Genomic DNA, 27,474 nt, shown 5'->3' on the forward strand with positions numbered 1-27,474 from the left:
GATGTTTCACTCACCCAACCTACCTAGACAACAATGCAATTCTTCTTAACACACTGTGCCAAAAACAGCTTTTTACGTGTTTGGCCGCCAACCGTTGGGTGCCATAAACGTAAAAAGTTGTTTTTGGATCGTTTGATCTTTTTACTTTGATCCCCGCTCTACACAGTTGCCCAGAGCGATCTGCATCATTTAGGCACATCCCGACACATTGGAACTGCATTCTGATCGACTATCACCAGGTGGCAGTATCGTCCCGTGTCTGAACTGCATGGGGCTCTGGGCTGATAGTCAGCTTCACGTTCAGTTTCTCCTCGCGAGTGGCCCCTTCTTCTCCTGGGACAGAAATTCACAGTCCTCGCCTCCGAATTCCGTTGCATAAGGGCGTATGTGACCATCGAAACGTAGACATAGACATATACACTGGTAATCGCGATGGCGATGTGATCACTTGGAATTATTCTTTTGGAATACCTTCTGGCTAAGGTAAGGTACATTCCATGTCTATTTGACCTAATCTGAAACTTGTTTTTCTTTCTTTTTTGATCAACTTTTTCTCCCCATTTTCTATTTTTCTCCCATCCCAATTTCGTATTATCCAATTCTTCCCTCCCCTGTCTTGAACGTTGCTAGACTATGCCTCCCACTGGTCGGCTGCAATGTGGACGAAGCCTTGCATCATGTGTCCCCTCCGGTACACGAGGAGGCAGCCGTCGCATCTTTTCACCAGCACAGCACGATCTCTCAGTGGCGAGGAGTAACGCGTGGGAGGCTCACGCTGTCCCCGATACTTCCTGATTCTGCTGTACAGGCGCACCAGCCGACCTGTAGGAGTTGCTGTCCACAACGTCCGATCCCTACCCACCGGCTTTCCCACCCCCTAATACTGCCAATTGTATTAGTATGAACGACCAGCCAAGCCTGAAGCAACGCAGAGAGCTGGGCTTGAACCCAGCATCTCCTGCGTTAGTGGCGAGCGCCTTGCCCACTGCACCACTTAGCCGCCTGAAACGTGTTTTTCTAACGATCACAGTTCTGTGTTTCAACGGACGAAAAACTAAACACGATCATAGTTTTGCGTTAAAACGACCACCCCCCCTTGATGATTTTGTGATGATACATATATACAAGTCATATACCTTTGATATGGGAGTATTCAGGGTTTCAGGGGATCAGCCAAAACGGTTTGGGCTTATTGCACATAACGTGTTTTATCTCACAATCTATGAAAAAATACTATTATCTTGGAAATGCGCGATGTTTAGCGTGTAATAAACTACAAACTACAGCGTGTGGAAACAAACTATTATTCCCATGCTGGACAAAGTAATGTTTGTCAAAATGAGCCACACCGTGTCTCTACAGCTATAATACAGAACACAAACACAGCTTCGCAAACATAGTGCAAGGACCACGGAAACTACTAGAAGGCTGGCATTCTAAGGGTAACTTTAACCAAACAGCGTGGCACTCAAAGTGTTAATGGGGACTGCTGGGACAAAATCATGGTCTCCATACCATAATCATGTGTACCTATTCAACGTAGGGCTGACCTCGACTAGGCCAATAGTCGACTAATCGATCGAAAGGAGCCATAGTCGACGGCCAACCTCTTAGTCGAATGCAAAAATATATATAATAATTATTATTATTATAATATTTTTTTTGGGGGGGGGGGGTCATTCTGTCCAAAAGCAAAGAGGCCTAGAAGCGTGGCTGACGCTAATGGCACGCATACCAGAGAAGCTAACTGCCTAAGAAAACGGGCACAGAGGCACTGAAAGAGGATTTCACCCGTCTAATGAACACACTAGACTGGACAAATATCAAGATGTATCCATCAATGGACCAATTGCATGCTTTCGCAGAGGACAAGAAGCCTTCAGTCGACTCCTTCAGACATTAAGCACCCCCCACAGCCCAAATGGAATGATACAAAAATATATATATTTCTTTTTTGTTATTTTTACATTCCCCCCGAACTACCAGTTTGACTATTGCCAAATTTTGGCCAATCAAAATCGACTATACAAATCCTTAGTCGGGGACAGGCATAATTCAACATACAGAAACAACACTGGAGAACCCCCGTCCTCGGCTCCGTACCTTATTGTGGGACCCCTGCGTCACGGTGGACGCCCGGAACCTCCCGGGGCTGGCGGCGTTACACGACACCCGGTCCTCCAGCAGGAAGCCCAGGAAGAACACCAGCGACACCATCATGTAGCACACGGCGTAGAAGATGATGGGCCTCTCCGGGTAGCGGAACCGGGACACGTCGATGAGGAAGGTCAGGAAGGTGAAGAGGGTCGCCGAGAGGCAGACGATGGAGACCACGCCGATGAAGTAGCGGGCGAAGGCCAGCTCCTCGCGCCGGAAGTACATGTTGGGGCAGGGGGGCGAGCAGTCGCGCACGCCCATGAAGGAGTATCCCAGGTCGGGGTCCATCTTGAGCTCGCGGGGGCACCAGAAGCCATAGTCGCGCTGGACGGAGACGGGCCCCTCGGTGGTGTCGGAGCTGGAGAGGAGGTCCGCGGGGCGGGGGTAGGCACTGTCGCAGTCTGGGAACCTGGGGGACAAACGGATGGATGGAGTGACCTCAAGGTTAATGGTTACTGATAGAAAAAGGGTCCAGTCTCACAAACCTGGATTAAGCCTCGTCCTTGGAAAAATAAATGTATCTCAATTATTTTCTACTCCTTTTCTACTCTTCTACTTCCACATATTATCTGTGGTGGTGGTGGCTGGCTGGTGTGCATTATTAGATAACCAACACATAGTCAACAGTGGAAAAGACTGTACACACACACCACAAGAAGCACTGTGAACACGTTATTGTGTCTGTGTGTTTGGAAACAATCCATTTGTGGTGGATCCGTCTGGTTTCCATGTATATGGGAAACACTGCTACTCTAGTCCACTCTAGTCCACTCTACTCTAGTCTACTGGACCCCCCACTAGAGTCCTCTTCCACAGACCTGCTACACTCCATCTCCTCGGGCCAGCTGACTCCGAACATCTCCATGAGCCGGTAGCAGTCGCTCTTGGCCTGCAGACAGAGGCGGCGGCAGGGCAGGGTCATGCGTCCGTACTCCGTGCACACGGGGGCGTAGAGCGCACACAGGAACATCCGCAGCTCCGGGGAGCACTGCAGGTTCACCATGGGATGGAAAGGCTGCCGGGAGGGAGGGAGGGAGGGAGGGAGGGAGGGAGGGAGGGAGGGAGGGAGGGAGAGAGGGAGGGAGGGAGGGAGGGAGGGAGGGAGGGAGGGAGGGAGAGAGGGAGAGAGAGAGAGAGAGAGAGGTTATATCTGTTCATTATTGGTGTGTTTGGATTTGCTCCTTTGTAAGGAAGTGAAGGCAGATAGTTCGGGCAGCAGTGGCCTAAAGGTCAGAGAAGCGGGGCTTGTTTGTCACCCCACTGTTGAAGTGCCTGTGAGCAAGGCACTTAACCCCCCCCCCCCCCGATGCTCCAGCAAAGCTGCTCATTGACGGTGTCAGATCACCGTTGCACTGGGAAGCTTCCGAGGTTTGACTGAAGGCAGACACTCTCAAACTCGAGGGTCTAGGGCAGACCTGGGCATTGTACGGCCCGCGGGATGATTCTGACCGGCCCGCAAAAGATTACATGATAATAATTTTTTTTTTTTTTTTTTTTTTTTTTTTAACGTTCACACGCACAATATACGCTTACCTAGGATTTGACTTGATTCAACAACAAAGCAGTCGGGGCAAGCCGAAAACGGTCGAAAGTGTGGTTATTTGAAGTTTGGATTTTTTTCTTTCACAACTGAGGTAGGTAGATAAACATTTTAGAGACTAAAGTACAGAAAAAAGGTACCGTTGGGCACCGGTATCGATTCACAGGTACCGGTACCGTATCGGTTCAAATGTGAACGGTACCCATCCCTACTGAACACACAACTGCAGGGTAAGGGCATTTTTGCTCATGAAATGCATAGCCATGTGAAAGCCTTCATGACAAAGTTGCAATTAATTTCAAGGCAACTAGGCAGCAACAATCTCAAACACATGAAAACCCTGAAAGAAGTCAAACCATCAGCTGATCACCGGCACAGGTACTCATCCATGTTGGGAGCACTGCATGATGAATTTTCAAGGCGTTTTCAAGATTTCAAAAAGGTTAAGGATGAAATGCAGCTGGTTTCCTCTCCCTTTACCTGCAGTGTTGATAGTTGTTCAGCTTGAACTCATTGACCTGCAGTCTGATTCACTACTGAAAGAGCACTTTAAGTCAGCATCACTGCTAGAGTTCTACTCTGCTCTCAAGGAGGAGAACTTTCCAAACATGAGGAGACATGCTCAGAAGATGTTGGTTCTCTTTGGATCCACCTACATATGTGAACAGACACTCAGTCATGACGTTTACCAAGTCCAGGTCCAGATCCTCTCTCACTGATGAACATCTGGCAGCTGTGCTTCGCATCTCCACCTCAGACATGCAACCTGACTTTGATGGACTTGTTAAAGCTCAACAGAGACTGGATTTCTCACACTGAATGAAAAAAAAAGAACTGAAGAACACTAAAATGTGGAAATATAACAAGTGAAATGGGACACTTGATATTTTTTCTTTTTTGTTGCACAGTTCTGAAAACATTAAATGTTTAATATAGGCATGTAAAGTAAAAAAGGCTACAAAACTGGGACACTTTTCTTTACACAGTTCAGTGACATGTCTTGTTTATTTTTGCTATAAGATGATGTGATGTCTTTAGAAAGCTAAGAAAATCCTTGTTTCAATAGTATATGAAACTCAAAATGCCCTTTGTTATTAATGTTTCACATTTTGTTTATCATTTTGGAAATAAATTCTATTTGAATAAATGATATTTTTGAAAGCTAACCTCACCTTTTAATTGCCAAATAATAACATACACTCTTACCAGGGGTCAAAACAATGCCATTTACTGCTTTTTATATAGAAATAAAATGTATATTATGCATAATTGAGTTTGGAATTTTGGCCCGGCCCTCCAACATATTTTCAGTTGCTCATTCGGCCCCCTGGGAAAAATAATTGCCCACCCCTGGTCTAGGGCCACATTTTAGGCATGATCATGAATGAGTTGGAATCACACAGTTAACACACACATGCATCACACCGTATATCTTTTAGCATGTAGATACAGATCTGATTTGTATACACTGGTATGTGTCATTCACGCTAGCAAGGGCCACCATTTCCCCTCCCAGGCTGAAACCCGTACCTCCAGAAAGTAAAAAGCCCAAGGGTAGCATTTACGAGGACGAGGAGCAAGTTTAACAGACTCTCCATGTCTGTTCCACAAGCTCAGCCCCGTTATGTGAAACATATGGAGAAGATCAGAGTCTGAGGCCACATCAATTTATTACTTTTTCAACTGGAGAATTGTTTTATTTTTAGTAAAAGAAACTGAAAGATTTATGTACTCTACTACATTTCAAAAGGAAATATTATACTTTTTACTCCTTACTAGTTACTTTGAAGAAAATTATTTTCCATATAAGAATAATATGATGAAGATTATGTACTTTCAAATGTGAAGCGTGCCAACTTCAAGAGGACGTAATCAGAGCAGCATAACTGGACCACTTTAACATAACCCCAATGGATCAATGAACGCTTCCATCATATAGAATGTGTACTTTTACTTTTGACATGTACATTCAATATCAAATACTTCTCCACCTTTACTTTTTTTTTAAACTTTGACCAGTCACCTGGTTCTTTTAGCGTTTATCGCTTTTTCTTCGCATTCATACTTGGTCAAGTTCGACCGACAGAGCAGGCTGAAAGGGTTCAGATGGGGGGGAAAGACACTCTGGGAAAGGCACGGCTGCCGTCCGGGATTCGAACGCGCTCAGCCCCAGATCCGCGCGAGCGCGGTTGTCCACGGCGCTGAAATAGCACTCGCGGTACGTGGTGAGCTACTGGAGCTCCCCTCTCCACCTTTACTTAAGTACAATTTTGAATGGCTGGCTTTTATCAGCATATTATTTTATCTGGGTAATTCTACTTTTACTTAAGTAAAAGGAACTATGTGCCAAGTCTTCTTCCACCATTGATTTTGAGCTCTTTGGGACACAGATACCTCGGCTGTCTGGAATGTGAGGATTATACAGGGTTATACAGACGCAATACCGGCTTTTAAAATAGTTCTGCACCAAGGAATATTTTGGATAATCCTACAGAATAGATGCAGGGTGGAGGACTAACGTTGAAATCAAGCTGTTTAAAATCCGTTTTATTTTGTTTCACTTCTAGTATAACTTCTGACAAGTGAAGCAGGTTTTCTGTTTCACTATTAGTTGACGGTTTTCTTAACCTTGTTTCCCCCTCCGTTCCACCAGAGTAAACCAGTAAAGCTGTCATTGTGTCGTGTCGTGTTGTTGTAGGACCCAAGCCGACCACATCGTCTCCAACAGCTCAGCATTCAATACCATAGTCCCCTCCAAACTCATAGCCAAGCTCAGGGACCTGGGCTTGAACTATGACCTCTGCCAGTGGGTTTTGGACTTCCTGACGGGCAGACCCCAGGTGGTGAGAGCAGGCAACTGCACCTCCTCATCCATCACCCTCAACATAGGGGCCCCCCAGGGCTGTGTTCTGAGTCCCCTCCTCTACTCCCTGTACACACATGACTGTGTGGCTCAGCGGAACAACAACACAATCATCAAGTTTGCTGATGACACAGTAGTGGTGGGCCTGATCTCTGCAAACGACGAGAGGGCCTAACGGGCCTACCTGGCGGGATGGTGTCAAGAGAACAGCCTCTCCCTGAACGTTAGCAAAACAAAGGAGATGATTGTGGACTTTAGGAGGTCGGGGGTCAGGGACTACAGCCCCCTTAGCATCGATGGGGCACCGGTTGAGAGAGTGAACAGTTTTAAGTACCTCGGAGTCCACATATCCGAGGACTTGACATGGACCACACACATTGACAGTGTTGTGAAGAAGGCACGGCAACGCCTCTACTTCCTCAGGCGCCTAAGGAAGTTCCAAGTCAGTCAGAAGATCCTTAAGAACTTCTACTCATGTACAATAGAGAGCATCCTGACTGGCAATATCACCTCCTGGTTTGGGAATAGCACCGCACAAGACCGTAGCAGACTACAGAGAGTGGCCCGTTCAGCCGATCGCACAATTGGAGGGGGGCTTCCCACTCTCCAGAACATTTACAACAAGCGGTGCATGGGTAAGGCTAAGAGAATTATCAAAGACTCCAGCCACCCAAACAACTGCCTCTTTGAACTGCTGCGGTCAGGCAAGCGATACCGGAGTCTCATGGCAAGCACAGAAAGACTCAGAAGAAGCTTCTATCCCCAGGCCATCAGGATGCTCAACGAACAATAACACTATGCAACAACCATCAAATGCACTCACAGCACACACATCCACACGCACACACTCACTTTAAACAAACACCCACTCTACACACTTTAGAACACCTAAACACACTTTATATTTATTGGCAAAGAATTTGCACTACAACCCATACCTCAGTACACCGTACTGTGAATTGTACCTAAATTGTACCTCATCCCATTTCTGCTTTGCACTATATAGTAGATTGTATATTAGTATATATATTTTTTTTTTTTTTTATTATTGCAAAACAAAAATTATTAAAAGTCAGTACTCAACACATAATCATAATGAAACTAACAGACAAGGTGGCTAAAATGACATGCAAGTACAGAACAGAAAACAAAAAAAAAGTCTATAATAATATTTTAACGTATATAGTGTATATCCAACGAAATTACCAATTATACAAATGCCTTATACAGGATATACCCCTAATACCTATTTTCTAAAACCCTACATACATATGCTCCAGCTCAAACCCCCCCCTCCCGGACCCCTCCTTGGATAGTACCTCCATTATCCCTCACTCTAACCAGACACTACCATTATAAGCTAGCTTTTATTCTCTCCACCACTTCTAACCACATTGACATTTTGGATTCGTTGAGACCCAGAATTCTTGCTGTAGATATTTCTTGATAAATCACATCGAGATATGTAAGAGACCAAACCTTCCTGCACATTTTTTCCGGTTGAAACCAGCGTGATGCGATCAGTTTTTTAGCTACTGTGATACCCGATAAAACCAATCTCTTTAGCTGTGGATTTACTGCAAACTCAAAAACATCATTCAATAGTAATACAGAGGGGTGTACTGGTATATTCCAAGATACGAGTTTTGATAATTGATGGGTCACATCTTTCCAGAATGCCTTAACTGGTGGGCAGTCCCAATACATGTGCATAAATGTCCCTTCGTCTCCATTTGTACATTGGGAGCATTTTGAGTCTTGTTTAAGGCCCATTCTGTTCAGTCTTACAGGAGTCAAGTATGTCCTGTGAATATAGTTAAGATTGATTTGTTGATGGTCCGGGTTCCTTGATGTAAGACGGACATTTGCCCATGCTTCTTGCCAATCAAAGTCACTTTCCAGGTCTGGTATATCCCTCCTCCAGACAGAGTCTAGTTGGAGGGTTTCATACGAGGACGTTAGTAATTGATAATAAAAACCTGATACAAAACCTCTCAATGTATCTCTTTCATAGAAGAATTTGTGGTATCTGTGGTGTTCAACTGGTATGTCTAATGGAACACCGTGAGACCTCAAACATAGGCGTAACTGTATGTAAAAAAGCCATGTGGACTCGGTGAGGTTAAACTTTGTGCATATTTCTCCATAACTACAAAAACCCTGGTTATTAAAAATATCCCCTAATGAGTGTATGCCTTGCTCTTCCCATATAGGGAATCTTATAGGACGTTTTTCCATTAAGAGTGCATTGTTATTGAATATGCGAGTATGATTATGCCATTTTTGAGGGTTAGGATATTTTTTGTGTGTTTCACGCCATATCCAGATTGCATGGGTAATTATGGGGCCAAATTTCCGCTCACAGTGCTTGATTGGTAGTTTAGTGTGTGCTATGTCCTTCAGTCTATGTGGGGCTACTATGTTTTCTTCCAATTTTCTCCAGGATGCCAATGCCTGGGGATCAAACCATATTGTCAATGGACTTAATGTGTATGCCTTAAAATATTGGAAAAAATCTGGAACTGCCAAGCCACCGTCTGCTTTATTTCTCTGTGCGGTGGATCTTTTTATGCGAGGTGGTTTGTTATTCCAAATAAATTTGTATGTGGAGGAGTGTAATCTTTTCCAGTAACCCTCTGGAGGGGGTAACGGTAGCATTGAACTGATGAAGTTGATTCTTGGTAGTACATCCATCTTAACTATTGATACCCTTGCCTGTACTGAGTTTTTAAGTTTTGCCCACCTGTCCAGGTCGTCTTTGATTTTGTTCTGTATTTTTGTGTAATTGTGCTTCACCGTTTGTCTTATGGTGGGAAATATTTCCACACCCAAGCATCTAAAATGTTTTACCATGGGAATCTCACCTGGGAGGGTTGTGTCTTTTTTTGCATGGGTGTTAAGTGGAAGGAAAGCCGACTTCGGCCAATTTATTTTAAATCCCGATAAATCACCAAAGTTCTCTATCAACTTGAGTAGATGAGGCAATGTGGTGTTGGGGCTTTGCATGAACAATATTACGTCGTCCGCATATAAACTAATTTTATGTTGTGTGCCCTTGATTACGATTGGTTCTATGTATTGGGATTGTCTTATATATTGTGCTAAAGGCTCTAATGATAGATCGAATAGTCCGGGACTAAGAGGGCAACCCTGTCTGGCTGAGCGTGATACCGGAAAGATTTTGGAGATGAATGTACCTGTTGTAATCATGGCCGATGGGTCTTTGTATAATACTTTAATCATATCAATGAATCCTTTTCCTAACCCCATCCTTTCTAATACTGCCCATAGAAACGACCATTCCAGCCTGTCAAATGCTTTCATAGCATCCAGGGACAGCATCGCCTTAGGTATGGTGTCCTCTTTGTCTGCATCTAGTACGTGCAGTATTTGTCTTATGTTATCATTGATCAGGCGACCTCTTATGAAGCCAGTTTGGTCCGGATGAACTAAAGACGTCATATGCTTTTGTAATCTGATGGCTAATACCTTAGAGTACAGTTTGACATCGGTTCCGAGGAGGCTTAAGGGTCTGTAACTACCGCACTCGGTGGGGTCTTTGTCTTTTTTGAGAAGGACTGAAATGAGTGCAATATTGTCGTGTTTATGGAAGCTCCCCTCCTTGACTGAGTATAAGATCATATTTAGTAATAAGGGTCCAAATATGTCCCAACAAGAAAGGTACATTTCTGATGGGATACCGTCTCTTCCAGGAGCCTTACCATTTTTCATTTCGGATATGGCCTTCTTGAGTTCCTCTAATGTGATCGGTGCTTCTAACTGTTTAGCGTCGTCCTCCGAAAGTTTAGGGAGAATAATTTGATTAAGATATGCGTCCAATTTGTTTTGATCAAAGGTCGTTTCTGATTTATATAAGTCGGAGTAGAATTCTTTGAATGTATCGTTTATTATTTTGGGGTCTGTTACAAGTACTTGTTGTTTTCTAATGGCAGTTATATCTGCAAATTTTGCATTAATTCTTAATCGCATGGCTAATAGGTGACTAGGTTTAGAACCTTGGGAGTACTGCTGTTGTCTTGTGCTGCGTATTTGCATTTCCGATTTTTGTCTGTATATGGCATTGATCTCTGTTTTTAGTACGTTAACTTGATTTTCTAGTCTAGTTGAGTTGTTGTATTTTAAAGAATTAAATAACGTTGAATAAAGCGTTTCCAGTTCAGACAGTTTTGTGCATTGATTCTTGCGCAATATGGAGGAAAATCTATCCGTGAAATCCTTGATCATACCCTTTACCGACATCCATATTATTCTGGGGTCTTGCACCGCGTTTGCATTCTCCCGTAGGAATACTGTGAGAGCTTCTTTGAGTTGTGTAATGAATTCCTTGTTGTTAAGCAGCATCGTATTAAAACGCCATCTTGGGGCCCGGGAAGATAGTATACCAAATGTTGCTTTTAGGAGTAAATAACAGTGATCTGAAAGCGCATTGGGTATCATTTCCACTTCATATTTATCAAATAGTCTCGGGGATGCAAAGACATAATCAATTCTGGATAATGTGTTATGTCTCGCCGATCGACAGGAGTACTTTCGGGTCGTGGGATTAAGTGAACGCCATAAATCATTTACCCCTGTAGTCTTTGACCAATCTTTTAATGCTTTAGATGAATTTTTTTGTTCGCTGGGAAAGGCGAGGTAAGATTTGTCCATCCTTGGATTCCAAATGGCATTAAAATCCGCACCTATTATAAATGAGTACTCGGGATGGTTTAACATTTCATCGGTTAGTGAAGTGAAGAAACCCTCTTCGTACAAATTTGGGGCATATACCGCTGCCAACGCTATTTTCCTGTTATTGTGTACAATCCTAGCTATAGTTATACGCCCCTCATATTAGTATATTGTATAGTAGGGCTGCAACGATTAGTCGACATAATCGACGACGTTGATCATAAAAACTCGTCGACGCAGAATGTTTGCGTCGATTAGTCGTTAAAATTTTTAAAATGAACGTTTTTCATTTTTTTTTTTTATATTTTTTGCACTACCTATCTTTTTGAAAGTGGCTTCTCAGCTCTGGTCCAGCTGAAGACAAAGCAGGGGAACAGATTGGACATTGAGCATGACCTCAGAGTTGCTTTGTCTACCATCACCCCAGACTTTGAGACTATTGTCAGGAGCAAACAACATCCCCAGTTATCCCATTAGTTCCCTGGGATGTTAAGCTAAGAAGTCTGCTATATATTTTTTTTAGTTAAACACTTCCACTTTAATTTTTGTATTATTTAATTTATTTATCTTGTTATGAGTGATTGTTGTATTGTTCAAATACATTTTGATTTAAAGTTGCTTAAGATCCAAATTCAAATGTTTCATGAGTCATTATTTTAATTTGCTATGGGATCATCATGTTATGTTAAGTTAACTGTTAAGGCAGAGGGACTGGACAACAGGGTGACATTCACAGGTGTGCAGACTTGAGCATGTGAGGTAAAACATGCATTGGAGAAGGAGCCATGCCCACAGGAAGCAGAGATTGAGGGTGTGACAAAAATAATCGTTAGATTAGTCGACTAATCGAAAAAATAATCGACAGATTACCAAAATAATCGTTAGTTGCAGCCCTATTGTATAGTATATTGTGTATGGTAACCCAGTTACTTCTACTCTGCATTGAACATTGTACATATGTACATACTGAACACTTGTGTCTACGTACGCGACTTCTATTTTTTACTTGCTATACTTATTTTATTTTATTTTATACTTATCTTTCTTGTCTAGCACAGTCTCTGGAGCGTAACAGAAAGAAGCATTTTGTATAAAAGTATTCTGTACTTCTGTATGACAACTAATAAAGAAACTTGAACTTGAACAGAGCGCTGAAGTGCAAACCAGTGCCTTCTATAGGAGCTACAGAGAGAGGTTCTATAGAGAGAGGTTCTATAGAGACACAGAGAGGTTCTATAGAGAGACAGAGAGAGGTTCTATAGAGAGACAGAGAGAGGTTCTATAGAGAGACAGAGAGAGGTTCTATAGAGAGACAGAGAGAGGTTCTATAGAGAGACAGAAGGGTTCTATAGAGAGAGGTTCTATAGAGACACAGAGAGAGGTTCTATAGAGACAGAGAGAGGTTCTATAGAGACACAGAGAGAGGTTCTATATAGAGACAGAGAGAGGTTCTATAGAGAGACAGAGAGGTTCTATAGAGAGACATAGAGGTTCTATAGAGAGACAGAGAGGTTCTATAGAGAGACAGAGAGAGGTTCTATAGAGAGACAGAGAGGGGTTCTATAGAGAGAGAGAGAGGGGTTCTATAGGAGCTACAGAGAGAGGTTCTATAGAGAGAGGTTCTATAGAGAGACAGAGAGGGGTTCTATAGGAGCTACAGAGAGATGTTCTACAGAGAGAGGTTCTATAGAGAGACAGAGAGGGGTTCTATAGAGACAGAGAGAGGTTCTATAGGAGCTACAGAGAGAGGTTCTATAGAGAGACAGAGAGGGGTTCTATAGAGAGACAGAGAGGGGTTCTATAGAGAGAGAGAGAGGGGTTCTATAGGAGCTACAGAGAGAGGTTCTATAGAGAGACAGAGAGGTTCTATAGAGAGACAGAGAGAGGTTCTATAGAGAGACAGAGAGGTTCTATAGAGAGACAGAGAGAGGTTCTATAGGAGCTACAGAGAGAGGTTCTATAGAGAGACAGAGAGAGGTTCTATAGAGACACAGAGAGAGGTTCTATAGAGAGACAGAGAGAGAGGTTCTATAGAGAGACAGAGAGAGAGGTTCTATAGAGACAGAGAGAGGTTCTATAGAGAGACAGAGAGAGGTTCTATAGAGAGACAGAGAGATGTTCTATAGAGAGACAGAGAGAGGTTCTATAGAGAGACAGAGAGAGGTTCTATAGAGAGACAGAGAGAGGTTCTATAGAGAGACAGAGAGGTTCTATAGAGAGACAGAGAGGGGTTCTATAGAGACAGAGAGAGGTTCTATAGAGAGAGGTTCTATAGGAGCTACAGAGAGAGGTTCTATAGAGAGACAGAGAGGTTCTATAGAGAGACAGAGAGGGGTTCTATAGAGAGACAGAGAGGGGTTCTATAGAGACAGAGAGAGGTTCTATAGAGAGAGGTTCCATAGAGAGACAGAGAGGGGTTCTATAGAGACAGAGAGAGGTTCTATAGGAGCTACAGAGAGAGGTTCTACAGAGAGAGGTTCTATAGAGAGACAGAGAGGGGTTCTATAGAGACAGAGAGATGTTCTATAGAGAGAGAGAGGGGTTCTATAGAGAGACAGAGAGAGGTTCTATAGAGAGACAGCGAGAGGTTCTATAGGAGCTACAGAGAGAGGTTCTATAGAGAGACAGAGAGGTTCTATAGAGAGACAGAGAGGTTCTATAGAGAGACAGAGAGAGGTTCTATAGAGAGACAGAGAGAGGTTCTATAGAGACACAGAGAGAGGTTCTATAGAGACACAGAGAGAGGTTCTATAGAGAGACAGAGAGAGGTTCTATAGAGACAGAGAGAGGTTCTATAGAGAGACATAGAGGTTCTATAGAGAGACAGAGAGAGGTTCTATAGGAGCTACAGAGAGAGGTTCTATAGAGAGACAGAGAGAGGTTCTATAGAGACACAGAGAGAGGTTCTATAGAGACACAGAGAGAGGTTCTATAGAGACAGAGAGAGGTTCTATAGAGAGACAGAGAGAGGTTCTATAGAGAGACAGAGAGAGGTTCTATAGAGAGACAGAGAGAGGTTCTATAGAGACACAGAGAGAGGTTCTATAGAGAGACAGAGAGGTTCTATAGAGAGACAGAGAGGGGTTCTATAGAGACAGAGAGAGGTTCTATAGAGAGACAGAGAGGGGTTCTATAGAGAGACAGAGAGAGGTTCTATAGAGAGACAGAGAGAGGTTCTATAGAGAGACAGAGAGGGGTTCTATAGAGAGACAGAGAGGGGTTCTATAGAGACAGAGAGGTTCTATAGAGAGACAGAGAGGGGTTCTATAGAGACAGAGAGAGGTTCTATAGAGAGAGGTTCTATAGGAGCTACAGAGAGAGGTTCTATAGAGAGACAGAGAGAGGTTCTATAGAGAGACAGAGAGGTTCTATAGAGAGACAGAGAGAGGTTCTATAGAGAGACAGAGAGAGGTTCTATAGAGAGACAGAAGGGTTCTATAGAGAGAGGTTCTATAGAGACACAGAGAGAGGTTCTATAGAGACAGAGAGAGGTTCTATAGAGACACAGAGAGAGGTTCTATATAGAGACAGAGAGAGGTTCTATAGAGAGACAGAGAGGTTCTATAGAGAGACAGAGAGGTTCTATAGAGAGACAGAGAGAGGTTCTATAGAGACAGAGAGAGGTTCTATAGAGAGACAGAGAGGGGTTCTATAGAGAGAGAGAGAGGGGTTCTATAGGAGCTACAGAGAGAGGTTCTATAGAGAGAGGTTCTATAGAGAGACAGAGAGGGGTTCTATAGGAGCTACAGAGAGAGGTTCTACAGAGAGAGGTTCTATAGAGAGACAGAGAGGGGTTCTATAGAGACAGAGAGAGGTTCTATAGAGAGACAGAGAGGGGTTCTATAGAGAGACAGAGAGGGGTTCTATAGAGAGAGAGAGAGGGGTTCTATAGGAGCTACAGAGAGAGGTTCTATAGAGAGACAGAGAGGGGTTCTATAGAGAGACAGAGAGGGGTTCTATAGAGAGAGAGAGAGGGGTTCTATAGGAGCTACAGAGAGAGGTTCTATAGAGAGACAGAGAGGTTCTATAGAGAGACAGAGAGAGGTTCTATAGAGAGACAGAGAGGTTCTATAGAGAGACAGAGAGAGGTTCTATAGGAGCTACAGAGAGAGGTTCTATAGAGAGACAGAGAGAGGTTCTATAGAGACACAGAGAGAGGTTCTATAGAGAGACAGAGAGAGAGGTTCTATAGAGAGACAGAGAGAGAGGTTCTATAGAGACAGAGAGAGGTTCTATAGAGACAGAGAGAGGTTCTATAGAGAGACAGAGAGATGTTCTATAGAGAGACAGAGAGAGGTTCTATAGAGAGACAGAGAGAGGTTCTATAGAGACACAGAGAGAGGTTCTATAGAGAGACAGAGGTTCTATAGAGAGACAGAGAGGGGTTCTATAGAGACAGAGAGAGGTTCTATAGAGAGAGGTTCTATAGGAGCTACAGAGAGAGGTTCTATAGAGAGACAGAGAGGTTCTATAGAGAGACAGAGAGGGGTTCTATAGAGACAGAGATGGGTTCTATAGAGAGACAGAGAGAGGTTCTATAGAGAGAGGTTCCATAGAGAGACAGAGAGGGGTTCTATAGAGACAGAGAGAGGTTCTATAGGAGCTACAGAGAGAGGTTCTACAGAGAGAGGTTCTATAGAGAGACAGAGAGGGGTTCTATAGAGACAGAGAGAGGTTCTATAGAGAGAGAGAGAGGGGTTCTATAGAGAGACAGAGAGGGGTTCTATAGAGAGAGAGAGAGGTTCTATAGAGAGACAGCGAGAGGTTCTATAGGAGCTACAGAGAGAGGTTCTATAGAGAGACAGAGAGGTTCTATAGAGAGACAGAGAGAGGTTCTATAGAGAGACAGAGAGGTTCTATAGAGAGACAGAGAGAGGTTCTATAGAGAGAGGTTCTATAGAGACACAGAGAGAGGTTCTATAGAGACACAGAGAGAGGTTCTATAGAGAGACAGAGAGAGGTTCTATAGAGACAGAGAGAGGTTCTATAGAGAGACAGAGAGAGGTTCTATAGAGAGACAGAGAGAGAGGTTCTATAGAGAGACAGAGAGGGGTTCTATAGAGAGAGGTTCTATAGAGAGACAGAGAGAGGTTCTATAGAGAGACAGAGAGAGGTTCTATAGAGACACAGAGAGAGGTTCTATAGAGAGACAGATAGAGGTTCTATAGAGAGACAGAGAGAGGTTCTATAGAGAGACAGAGAGAGGTTCTATAGAGAGACAGAGAGGTTCTATAGAGAGACAGAGAGAGGTTCTATAGAGAGACAGAGAGGTTCTATAGAGAGACAGAGAGAGGTTCTATAGAGAGACAGAGAGAGGTTCTATAGAGAGACAGAGAGGTTCTATAGAGAGACAGAGAGGTTATATAGAGAGACAGAGAGGTTATATAGAGAGACAGAGAGAGAGGTTCTATAGAGAGACAGAGAGAGGTTCTATAGAGAGAGGTTCTATAGAGAAGAGAGCTGGGATCCGTAACAGGCTGAGATCCAGACGCCACCGAACGCCATTACCCAGTATATTGCTAGCCAATGTACAATCAATCGACAATAAATTGGACGATATCCGAGCAAGTATTCAATACCAAAGAGACGTCAGAGACTGCAACGTTCTCTGCTTCACCGAGACGTGGCTGGCGCCGGACGTTCCAGACCACGCAATCCAACCGGCCGAACACTTCTTTATCCACCGCAAGGATCGTACAGCAGAGTCCGGTAAACAACGTGGAGGAGGTATTGCCTTCATGTTTAACAAAAATTGGAGCGATCCAACTAACGTGAAGGAATTATCCAACCACTGCTGCCCAGACCTGGAATATATAACCATCAAGTGTCGTCCTTTCTTCCTCCCGAGGGAGTTAACGGCGATCATCCTTGTAGGAGTGTATATTCCACCGCAAGCCAGTAACAACGTCGCGCTCTCCAGACTCCACGACGAGGTAAATAGAATACAAGCGGCGAACGTTAACGCCGCCATTTTAGTGCTGGGTGATTTCAATAGCGCCAATCTGAGAAAGGTATTACCTGACTTCTATCAGCATGTGACTTGCAACACCAGAGGCGGTAACATCCTAGATCACTGTTACACGCAATTTAAAGGTGGCTACAAGGCTCATTCTGATAGTGGCTTTGGTAAATCAGATCACGCGTCCATTTTTCTTTCACCAATGTACAAACAGAGAATCAAAAGTACTCCTGTAGTCTCGCGAGAGGTGCAGAAATGGGATTTGACGTCAGAGGAGACGCTCCAGTCTGCGTTTGACTGCACAGACTGGAATGTGTTCCGCGACACAGATAACATTAATGTCTACACGGAGACAGTGCTGGACTATGTTTGTACTTTGGTGGAAGAAACAATCCCCACTACAAAAATGAGAGTTTACCCAAATCAAAAACCCTGGGTAGACAAATCCGTCCGTGAAGCTCTGAGAGAGCGCACCAAAGCATACAACGACGGCCTAGTGGCAGGCAACATGAATGACCACAAGGTGGCGCGATACAACGTAAGGAGGACAGTGTCAGAGGCCAAACGGCGCTACAGGGATAAAATTTTACTCCAGTTTGAACAAGCTGACTCTAGAGCTATGTGGCAGGGGCTCAAAACGATGACAGACTACAAAGGCGCCTCCCTCAAACTGAACAGTGACATCTCCTTAGCAAATGACCTCAATACCTTCTATGCGAGGTTTGATGCTGGTAATAACAACACCAGCTCACAAGCCACGGCAATGGGGGGGGGGGGGGTCGGCTGCTGATGGAGGCGCAGTGTTCAGGGTAACAGAGCATGAAGTGAGGCGGACCTTTAAAAAAGTGAATATCAGGAAGGCAGCAGGTCCGGACGGCATCCCCGGCCGCGTCCTAAAAGTCTGTGCCGACCAACTGGCCCCAGTATTCACTGACATATTTAACCTGTCCTTAGAACAGGCTGTCATCCCCACCTGCCTGAAGAAGTCCACTATTATCCCTGTACCCAAAAAATCCAAGCCTGCTTGCCTCAACGACTACCGCCCTGTAGCTCTCACCTCCATAGCCATGAAGTGCTTTGAGAAGCTAGTAAAGGGCTACATCTGCTCCTCCCTCCCCATCAACATGGACCCCCTGCAATTTGCATACCGCCCCAACAGGTCCACGGAGGACGCCATAGCCCATGTGCTGCACACAGCAGCATCACACCTGGACAAGAGGCAGGGGAACTATGTGAGAATGCTATTCATCGACTACAGCTCGGCATTCAATACCATAGTCCCCTCCATACTCATAGCCAAGCTCAGGGACCTGGGCTTGAACTATGACCTCTGCCAGTGGGTCTTGGACTTCCTGACTGGCAGACCCCAGGTGGTGAGAGCAGGCAACTGCACCTCCTCATCCATCACCCTCAACATAGGGGCCCCCCAGGGCTGTGTTCTGAGTCCCCTCCTCTACTCCCTGTACACACACAACTGTGTGGCTCAGCGGAGTAGCAATACAATCATCAAATTTGCTGACGACACAGTGGTGGTGGGCCTGATCTCTGCCAACGACGAGAGGGCCTACCTGGAAGAGGTCAAGGTCCTGGCGGGATGGTGCCAGGAAAACAGCCTCTCCCTGAACGTCAGCAAAACAAAGGAGATGATTGTGGACTTCAGGAGGTCGGGGGTCAAGGACTACAGCCCCCTCAGCATCGACGGGGCACCGGTTGAGAGAGTCAACAGCTTTAAGTACCTCGGAGCCTACATATCCGAGGACTTGACATGGACCACACACATTGACAGTGTTGTGAAGAAGGCACGACAACGCCTCTACTTCCTCAGGCGCCTAAGGAAGTTCCAAGTCAGTCAGAAGATCCTTAAGAACTTCTACTCATGTACAATAGAGAGCATCTTGACCGGCAACATCACCTCCTGGTTTGGGAATAGCACTGCACAAGACCGAAGCAGACTACAAAGAGTGACACGTTCAGCCGAACGCACAATTGGAGGGGGGCTCCCCACCCTCCAGAACATTTACAACAAGCGTTGCAAGGGCAAGGATAAGAGAATCATTAAAGACTCCAGTCACCCGAACAACTGCCTCTTTGAACTGCTGCGGTCAGGCAAGCGATACCGGAGTCTCAAGGCGAGCACAGAAAGACTCAGAAGAAGCTTCTATCCCCAGGCCATCAGGCTGCTAAACGAACAATGAACACTACACAAAAACAACCACCAAACGCACATAGCACACACATCCACACGCACACACTCACTTTAAACAAACACACTGTAGCACCCACTCCCCACACTTTATATTTATTGATGAAGGATTGCACTACAACTCGTACACCTTACTGTAAATTGTACCTAAATTGTACCTCATCCCATTTCTGCTTTGCACTATATAGTACTGTACATTAGTACACTGCATAGTATTGTATATTATATGGTAACTCAGAACATTGTACATATGTCTATACCGAACACTGTGACCTCATTTTCTTCTTCTAAATTACATGCTATACTATGTTATTTGATACTATCTTGTCTAGCACAGTCTCTGGAGCGTAACAGTAAGAAGCATTTTGTATGAAAGTATTCTGTACTTCTGTATGACAACTATTAAAGAAACTTGAAACTTGAAACTTGAAACTTGAGGTTCTATAGAGAGACAGAGAGAGGTTCTATAGAGACACAGAGAGAGGTTCTATAGAAACACAGAGAGGGGTTCTATAGAGAGACAGAGAGAGGTTCTATAGAGACACAGAGAGAGGTTCTATAGAGACACAGAGAGGTTCTATAGAGACACAGAGAGGTTCTATAGAGAGACAGAGAGAGGTTCTATAGAGACACAGAGAGGTTCTATAGAGAGACAGAGAGGTTCTATAGAGACACCGAGAGAGGTTCTATAGAGAGACAGAGAGAGAGGTTCTATAGAGAGACAGAGAGGGGTTCTATAGAGAGACAGAGATAAAAAATGTATAGAGATAAATCCAATAATATTATATGGCAGTGAAGTGTGGGGTCCATTAACTAACCAAGATTTCCCAAAATGGGAAAAACACCCATTAGAAGTACTGCATGCAGAATTGTGCAAAAACCTACTTAAGGTCCACAGACACACTGCCAATAATGCATGCAGGGCAGAACTCGGCCAATACCCCCTAATCATTCAAATTCAAAAGCGAGCCATAAAATTTTACACACACCTCCAATCAAGTGACCCCCACTCCTACCACTACAAAGCCCTTCAGAGCCAAGAGATGAACCCAGATAAGAGTCCCCTCTGCCAGCTAGTCAGAAATCTCTGCCCACAAATGCCTCAGGACAGATACCAAAAAATCTGGCCAAACCAAATAACCTCAAAACAAAAAGAAAACTATATAGAATATTGGAACAAATCAACCAAATCTCAAAGTAAATTAGAATTCTATTTGACCCTAAACAGAGAGTACACGGTGGCAGAATACCTGACTACTGTGAATGATATAAAATTAAGAAAGACATTGACACGGTACAGACTGAGTGGACATAGTCTAGCCATAGAAACAGGCCGTCACAGGCAGAACTGGCTGCCCAGAGAGGCCAGGCTGTGTTCACTTTGTCATCAGGGGGATGTTGAGACAGAACCTCACTTCCTACTATACTGTGAAAAATACAAGGATTTAAGAGAAGTTTTCTTTTATAAAATAAATTAAATTGATCCACAGTTTATCCATCTCCCTGATAATCAAAAGCTGTTATATATATGTGGGGAGAAAAGTCAGTGTACAGTATTAGCTGCAAAATATGTAGATTGTTGTCATACAATAAGAGAACAAGCCCTGTAAATACATGTATCTGGGTGGCTACATCTGTAAAATGACTACCCGATTGAATGTTTATTTTGTAATTTAATATGTTTCTGTTGATTGTTTTACTTATTGCTAATATTATGGTATGTTTTATTGCTTAATAATATATATGTTATTGTTTGTATGTTGGACTTGCTTTGGCAATAAGTATGTTGATATTTCATGCCAATAAAGCCTATTTGAATTGAATTGAATTGAGAGGTTCTATAGAGAGACAGAGAGAGGTTCTATAGAGAGACAGAGAGGGGTTCTATAGAGAGACAGAGAGAGGTTCTATAGAGAGACAGAGAGAGGTTCTATAGAGAGACAGAGAGAGGTTCTATAGAGAGACAGAGAGAGGTTCTATAGAGAGACAGAGAGATGTTCTATAGAGACACAGAGAGAGAGGTTCTATAGAGACACAGAGAGAGAGGTTCTATAGAGAGACAGAGAGGTTCTATAGACAGAGAGAGGTTCTATAGAGACACAGAGAGGTTCTATAGAGACACAGAGAGAGAAGCTCTACAGAGACACAGAGAGGTTCTATAGAGACACAGAGAGAGAAGCTCTACAGAGACACAGAGAGGTTCTATAGAGACACAGAGAGAGAGAGGTTCTATAGAGATAGAGAGAGAGGTTCTACAGAGAGGGCAGTGCACTGGACCATGCTGTCACATACGTTCTGGAGGTGACCCCAATATACGTTCTGATATACGTTCCCCCTCCCTCCCTCCATCTCTCCACCCCTCCCCCCCCCTCCCTCCCCTCCACAATAAGACAGAGAGAGGAGGAGCCTACAGGCCGGTGACCCCCACTCCTCCCCAACACACAGTGGGAGGGGCTGCTGCTCACTGGCCCTTTGTGTCGGAGGGAAGAGCCTGCTGTGATGCTGCCTGGCACACGGCTCTGTGACACACACACATACTACTGCACACACACACATACTGCACACACACACACATACACACATACTACTGCACACACACACACATACACGTACTGCACACACACACATACATACTGCACACACACACACATACTACTGCACACACACACACATACTACTGCACACACACACACATACTGCACACATACACGTACTGCACACACACACATACATACTGCACACACACACACATACTACTGCACACACACACACATACTACTGCACACACACACATACTACTGCACACACACACATGCACACATACACGTACTGCACACACACACATACTGCACACACACACACACATACTGCACACACACACATACACACATACACGTACTGCACACACACATACATACTGCACACACACACACATACTGCACACACATACACGTACTGCACACACACATACATACTGCACACACACACACATACACGTACTGCACACACACACACATACTGCACACACACACACATACACGTACTGCACACACACACACATACTGCACACACACACACACATACTGCACACACACACACACATACTGCACACACACACACTGCACACACACACACACTCACACACATACTGCACACACACACACATACTGCACACACACACACTGCACACACACACACTCACACACATACTGCACACACACGGCTCTGTAACACACACTGCACACACACATACAATATAATGCACTACTGGTTGGTAAAAACATGGAATTTATATACTTTTACACACACACACACACACACACATACTGCACACACACATACTGCACACACACACACACACATACTGCACACACACACACACACATACTGCACACACACACACACACACACACACACACACTGCACACACACACACACACACACACACACACATACTGCACACACACACACACACACACACACACACACAAACACACACACACACACACACGAGGCATCCTAAGAGTGGGGAGCAGCTGAGCAGCTGTGAGGCATATCTTTAATATGCAAATCCCCAGAGGGAGAGAGAGAGAGAACAAGCATGTGTGTGTGTGTGTGTGTGTGTGTGTGTGCAAGCATGCCTGGTTGCATGCATGTGTATGTACATGCGCATTATTATGTATTTGTGTGCATTAAGAAAGGGCCCCGCGGCCCCACCCAGCCACCCAGCCAGCCAGCCAGCCAGCCAGCCAGACACGTCCCGTCCCCTGCTGTGGACCGGGGACACTGGCCTGGGTGATGGGGACAGAGCGGGGGAGGGGTGGTTTGACTGGGGATATGAAAGAGGACAGCATTCCTCTCGTAGCCACAAATCAGTGACTGTATATTTTCCCTCGCTTGTTCAGAATAGATTCACACACTGAACCAATGCTACGTATCCAGTGCAGACAGCTCAACCCTTAAGAATTGGCAGGTGTTGATCCAATCCATCTGCTACTACTGTACACAGGATAGAATATTTTAGGGTCATTGTTGGACAAAATATTACTGAGCGGAATCAGTTTTTCAAAGTAAAAAAAAATAAGGTTTTCCCTGTGTCAAAAATTTTATTTATTTTTTTATTGCTGGCTGTTGGTATAAGTTATGGGGATATTCTCAGGTATATTCTTAGCCTGGTCTCGGCCAAGAAAAATCTAGATTTGATGGGAAGGAATGACCAACTGTGCGTCAGCCATTTATATAGTCATCATGTCTCAGCCTGGAGATGAGATCAATCAGAGCCACAGAGAAACCCTTCAGAATCTCTCTGGCTCTCGGAAGCGTTGCAGAATGGTGAGAGGCTATTGTATATTTTATATTGTATATCAAGAGGAAATGCATTCGTTTATACACAAAACAATGTCCAGTGGTATGTGACTGGAGTCTACAGCCCTCATATCTTATTATGTTTGATTGACAGAGGAAAACAAGGGGCAGCTGGTACTGGCTAGTACAGTGTAGAGTCTAGTTTCCCTAAAACAACTTTAGGCAGGATTTACACTGGAACAGAATAGAATAGATAATCTGTTATGTGTTTTTTGGCTGGACTGGCGGGCTATACAATCTAGCTGGTGGGCGCTGAAGTCCAACAACTGGTCATTGGTGCTCAGAGTAACAGAGTTTCAGGCTACGTCACGTGAAGCTAGTGTTGCATTCGTTCAGCCCCAACGGACTTATGAATGAATGAACGATTTTTTTTCTCGAACAAGTATAAAAACAAATATATATCTGTTCATTTGACATATACAAAAGATAATAAAATAGACAACAAAAAGAGAAACAAATCATAGTTTACCTTGTTTGAAAAAGGAGTAGAAAGAAGTATAATGTTTTTTTTTTTTTTTTTTTTTTCTACCCCTTTTTAACTATCACAAATTATAATTGAATCTATTGTTAATTATATGTATAAACGCTGTATCTCTATACAATCCAATACATTTATATATATATATACCTATAAATATATAATATATATATACTAAATAAATACCATATGATATACATAATTTCTTAAATTTTTTATTTACATCTTACACATACCTATTTAAGAACGATTTTTTGTACATATTTTTAAACTGATTTATGTTTGTACTCTGTTTTATCTCCAACTCCAGACTGTTCCACAAGTCCACCCCACAGATTATCATGGCGGGTCTGGAAGCGAGGCGCCAGTGGCCCCTGAATGAAGGCTGTACTCAGCATGGCCTCTTCTCTGCCTTCGGAGCGCACTCTGTGCAGGTTTTGATATTCATAATAATGTCATAAAACATAACATAAAACTGTCCTACATAAACCTTGTAGCACTAATATGTGGAGATACAAGGTTTCAGCAGATCACTGACAATATCATCCATGTGAGGAAGAGAAACCTTGATATCATGCTAGGTGTAACTGAGGGGTACAATTCCCTGACTGTATTACTAGATATGATACTTACTACCACTACCTTTGTACTTAATATTCGGCCACCCAGTACACAGCATAAATATATTATGATGAACACTGTCACGTAGATGAAACGGATCCAACACAAATGTACGAATTAGAAATAGGTCTTTATTTCTACACAGCGATGGTGTGTAGAGCAAGCACTTAATCAAATCAATCACATTTATGAATGGAAATTAGTATGCACTTTTATGGCAAGAGTATTCGTCGGTATATCAATAGAGAATGTCCAATCTCTGAAGGCGCAGGTGGTACATATACGACCTGGAATAGTTTAAGGAATAACAGCAATGGTACTTTAATGATTATATACTGGATACACTAGGGGGGGTTAATCCGGTCGCTTGTAAGCCGACAGGAGTAGGAGGGGGGGGGGGGGGGGGGGGGGTAGAATCCGGCTGCCTCATCCGGCCAAGGGTATCCCAGGTGAACCCACTGTAGTGCCGTTCAATGCGCCGGCGATCCTTGGACCACAGATGAAAGCAGGTGGACTCTTTGTGGGCCGGCTCTCTCCGGTCCACGGGGGAGAGACGTGAAGCGACCTCGTCTTGCAGAGCGTCTCCTCACCTTGCGTCCTCTCCAGGGGGGGGGGTTCCAACACACGGCAGTGTCGGGGGTCTTTATCCATGGAATAATCAAAGTATACAAAGCATAATCCGTGCCTGGGAAGGCGGGCTGTCGTCGGTAGAATAATCCGGTATACAGGTCCACTCGCTCGTCGGCTCTGGGGCTCCTCGGGTGCAGCTTCACGTGGGGTCAACCACCCTGGATAAGCAGCCAGTTCTCTGCCCGAAACGATGGGGTACTGACTACGGTAGTATTCTCACCGCACGAAGCACTATATATTAACAGACTATTATTAGCTTAATAGACTACGTCCAACTCGACGATATAGTGCCAAATATGACTATTCAAATATTAATATACACGATGTCTCAATACCGATGGTAGGCGAACTTGGCCTTACTCCCACATGTGGCGTCGCGGGGAGGCTTTACGTCTGTGACTCTATTGGAGGGTAAGAAACTGGACTGAAAAGAAAGTCCTACTTTAGTAGCGCAGTATATATACGCACTATGAACAAATAGTCCCATTAGTGGTGCGGTAGTCAGATTCCTACGCGGAACTAGGACTTGTTCGTACATGTGGAGCGGTACGTTTGAACTGGGTCTGAGGGGTATGGCAGCCTGGCACCAAGGTCTCGACCAATAGTAGAATGGAGACTATTATGGGATGTTCAGTAGGCTAGAATGGATATTCAATGCATATTGTACAAGGAATATACAAGGGATATCAGGGAATATTAGAGAATATACAAATACAATTAAATATATATATATAAATAAATATATATATTCGGTTTAATCTGGCCCTTCACAACAGCCACCCCCTGATTGGTCCTAGACCTAATCAGTTAAACAGAGACAGATTAATCGCGTTGTCTATTTACACATAAGGGTTTGCTGTAGGGGTCAGTCAACTTCACAAAGTCATAGGGTTATAGGGTCATGGTCATCATCGATTGTGTCTGGGAGTCGGGGCAGTTCTATGAGCCTCGCCACGGGACGGGTGTAAGTGCGACCCTGGACGAGCACTTCAGCTGCTCGGACCTTGCCGTCGGCACCGGTGATCACTTTGCTTACGCGGCCGGCCGGCCACATAGCTCTGGGCAGTGATTGATCAATAATCATGACGACTGTTCCTTCTGTCAAATTGTCTCTCTCCTTTACCCACTTCTGGCGGGTCTGTAGAGACGGTAGGTAGTGCAGTAGGAAACTGCTCCAAAACTTGTCGGCTAATACTTGGCTGTACCTCCACATTCGTCGGCCGTTCGCTTCTTCAGGCCGGTACATTGTCTGTGGTAATGCAGGATCTAGCCGCCCCATCAGGAGTGTGTTGGGGGTAACTGGGTCGATATCCGCCACATCACTGGAGACATATCCGAGGGGCTTCGAGTTAAGTACTCCCTCAATCTCCGTGAGGACTGTCATTAGGACTTCTTCCGCCACAGTCTGGGCCCCAAGTACTGCGTACAGGGCTGTCTTTATGGAGCGCACTTCTCGTTCCCAAGTGCCACCAAAGTGGGGTGCGTTTGGGGGGTTGAATTGGAAATCAACCTGTGCTGGAGCGAGGTGGGTCTTAAGTTCTGGGCCCATAGCTTGGAAGCTCTCTCTCAGCTCTCTTTCGCCGCCTTTGAAGTTTGTCCCATGATCGGACAATAGGGTAGACGGTCTTCCTTTCCGTGATGTGAATCTACGGAAGGCCATAAGGAATGAGTCTGTGCTCATGGTCGGGAGAAGCTCGATGTGTATCGCTCTGGTGGTCATGCATTTGAATACAATACCCCACCGCTTCTCGGTTCCTCTTCCTTTCTTTATGTGCAGCGGGCCAAAGCAGTCCATACCCGTTGAGTGGAATGGCTTGTCACCGATTCGGAGGCGACATGGAGGAAGGTCAGCCATCCTTGGGCCTAACAAAAATAATGGTTGGTTTCAGGTTGCCGACCGACCCTGCCGATTTAGGTGCGACCCAATATATTTTATGAGTTTTTAAAAAAAATTATATATTAAAAA

The 27,474-nt window shown here is 44.3% G+C and overlaps 1 protein-coding gene across 2 annotated transcripts in view; it reads right to left on the reverse strand.

Moving 5' to 3' along the window:
- fzd3a (frizzled class receptor 3a) overlaps window positions 1–27,474 on the reverse strand; it is a 92,823-nt gene that overhangs the window by 30,662 nt on the left and 34,687 nt on the right. For both annotated transcript variants that reach the window (XM_084315342.1, XM_084315341.1), the window contains exons 3-4: window positions 2,976–3,172; window positions 2,104–2,566 (exon numbers count right to left, since the gene is read on the reverse strand). In XM_084315342.1, coding sequence (XP_084171468.1) covers window positions 2,104–2,566; window positions 2,976–3,172 — 660 coding nt within the window. The remainder of the gene's footprint in view (window positions 1–2,103; window positions 2,567–2,975; window positions 3,173–27,474) is intronic.

This window comes from Notolepis coatsorum, assembly GCF_963971535.1.
Source record: "Notolepis coatsorum genome assembly, chromosome: 5".
In the NCBI taxonomy this organism is placed as follows: domain Eukaryota; kingdom Metazoa; phylum Chordata; class Actinopteri; order Aulopiformes; family Paralepididae; genus Notolepis; species Notolepis coatsorum.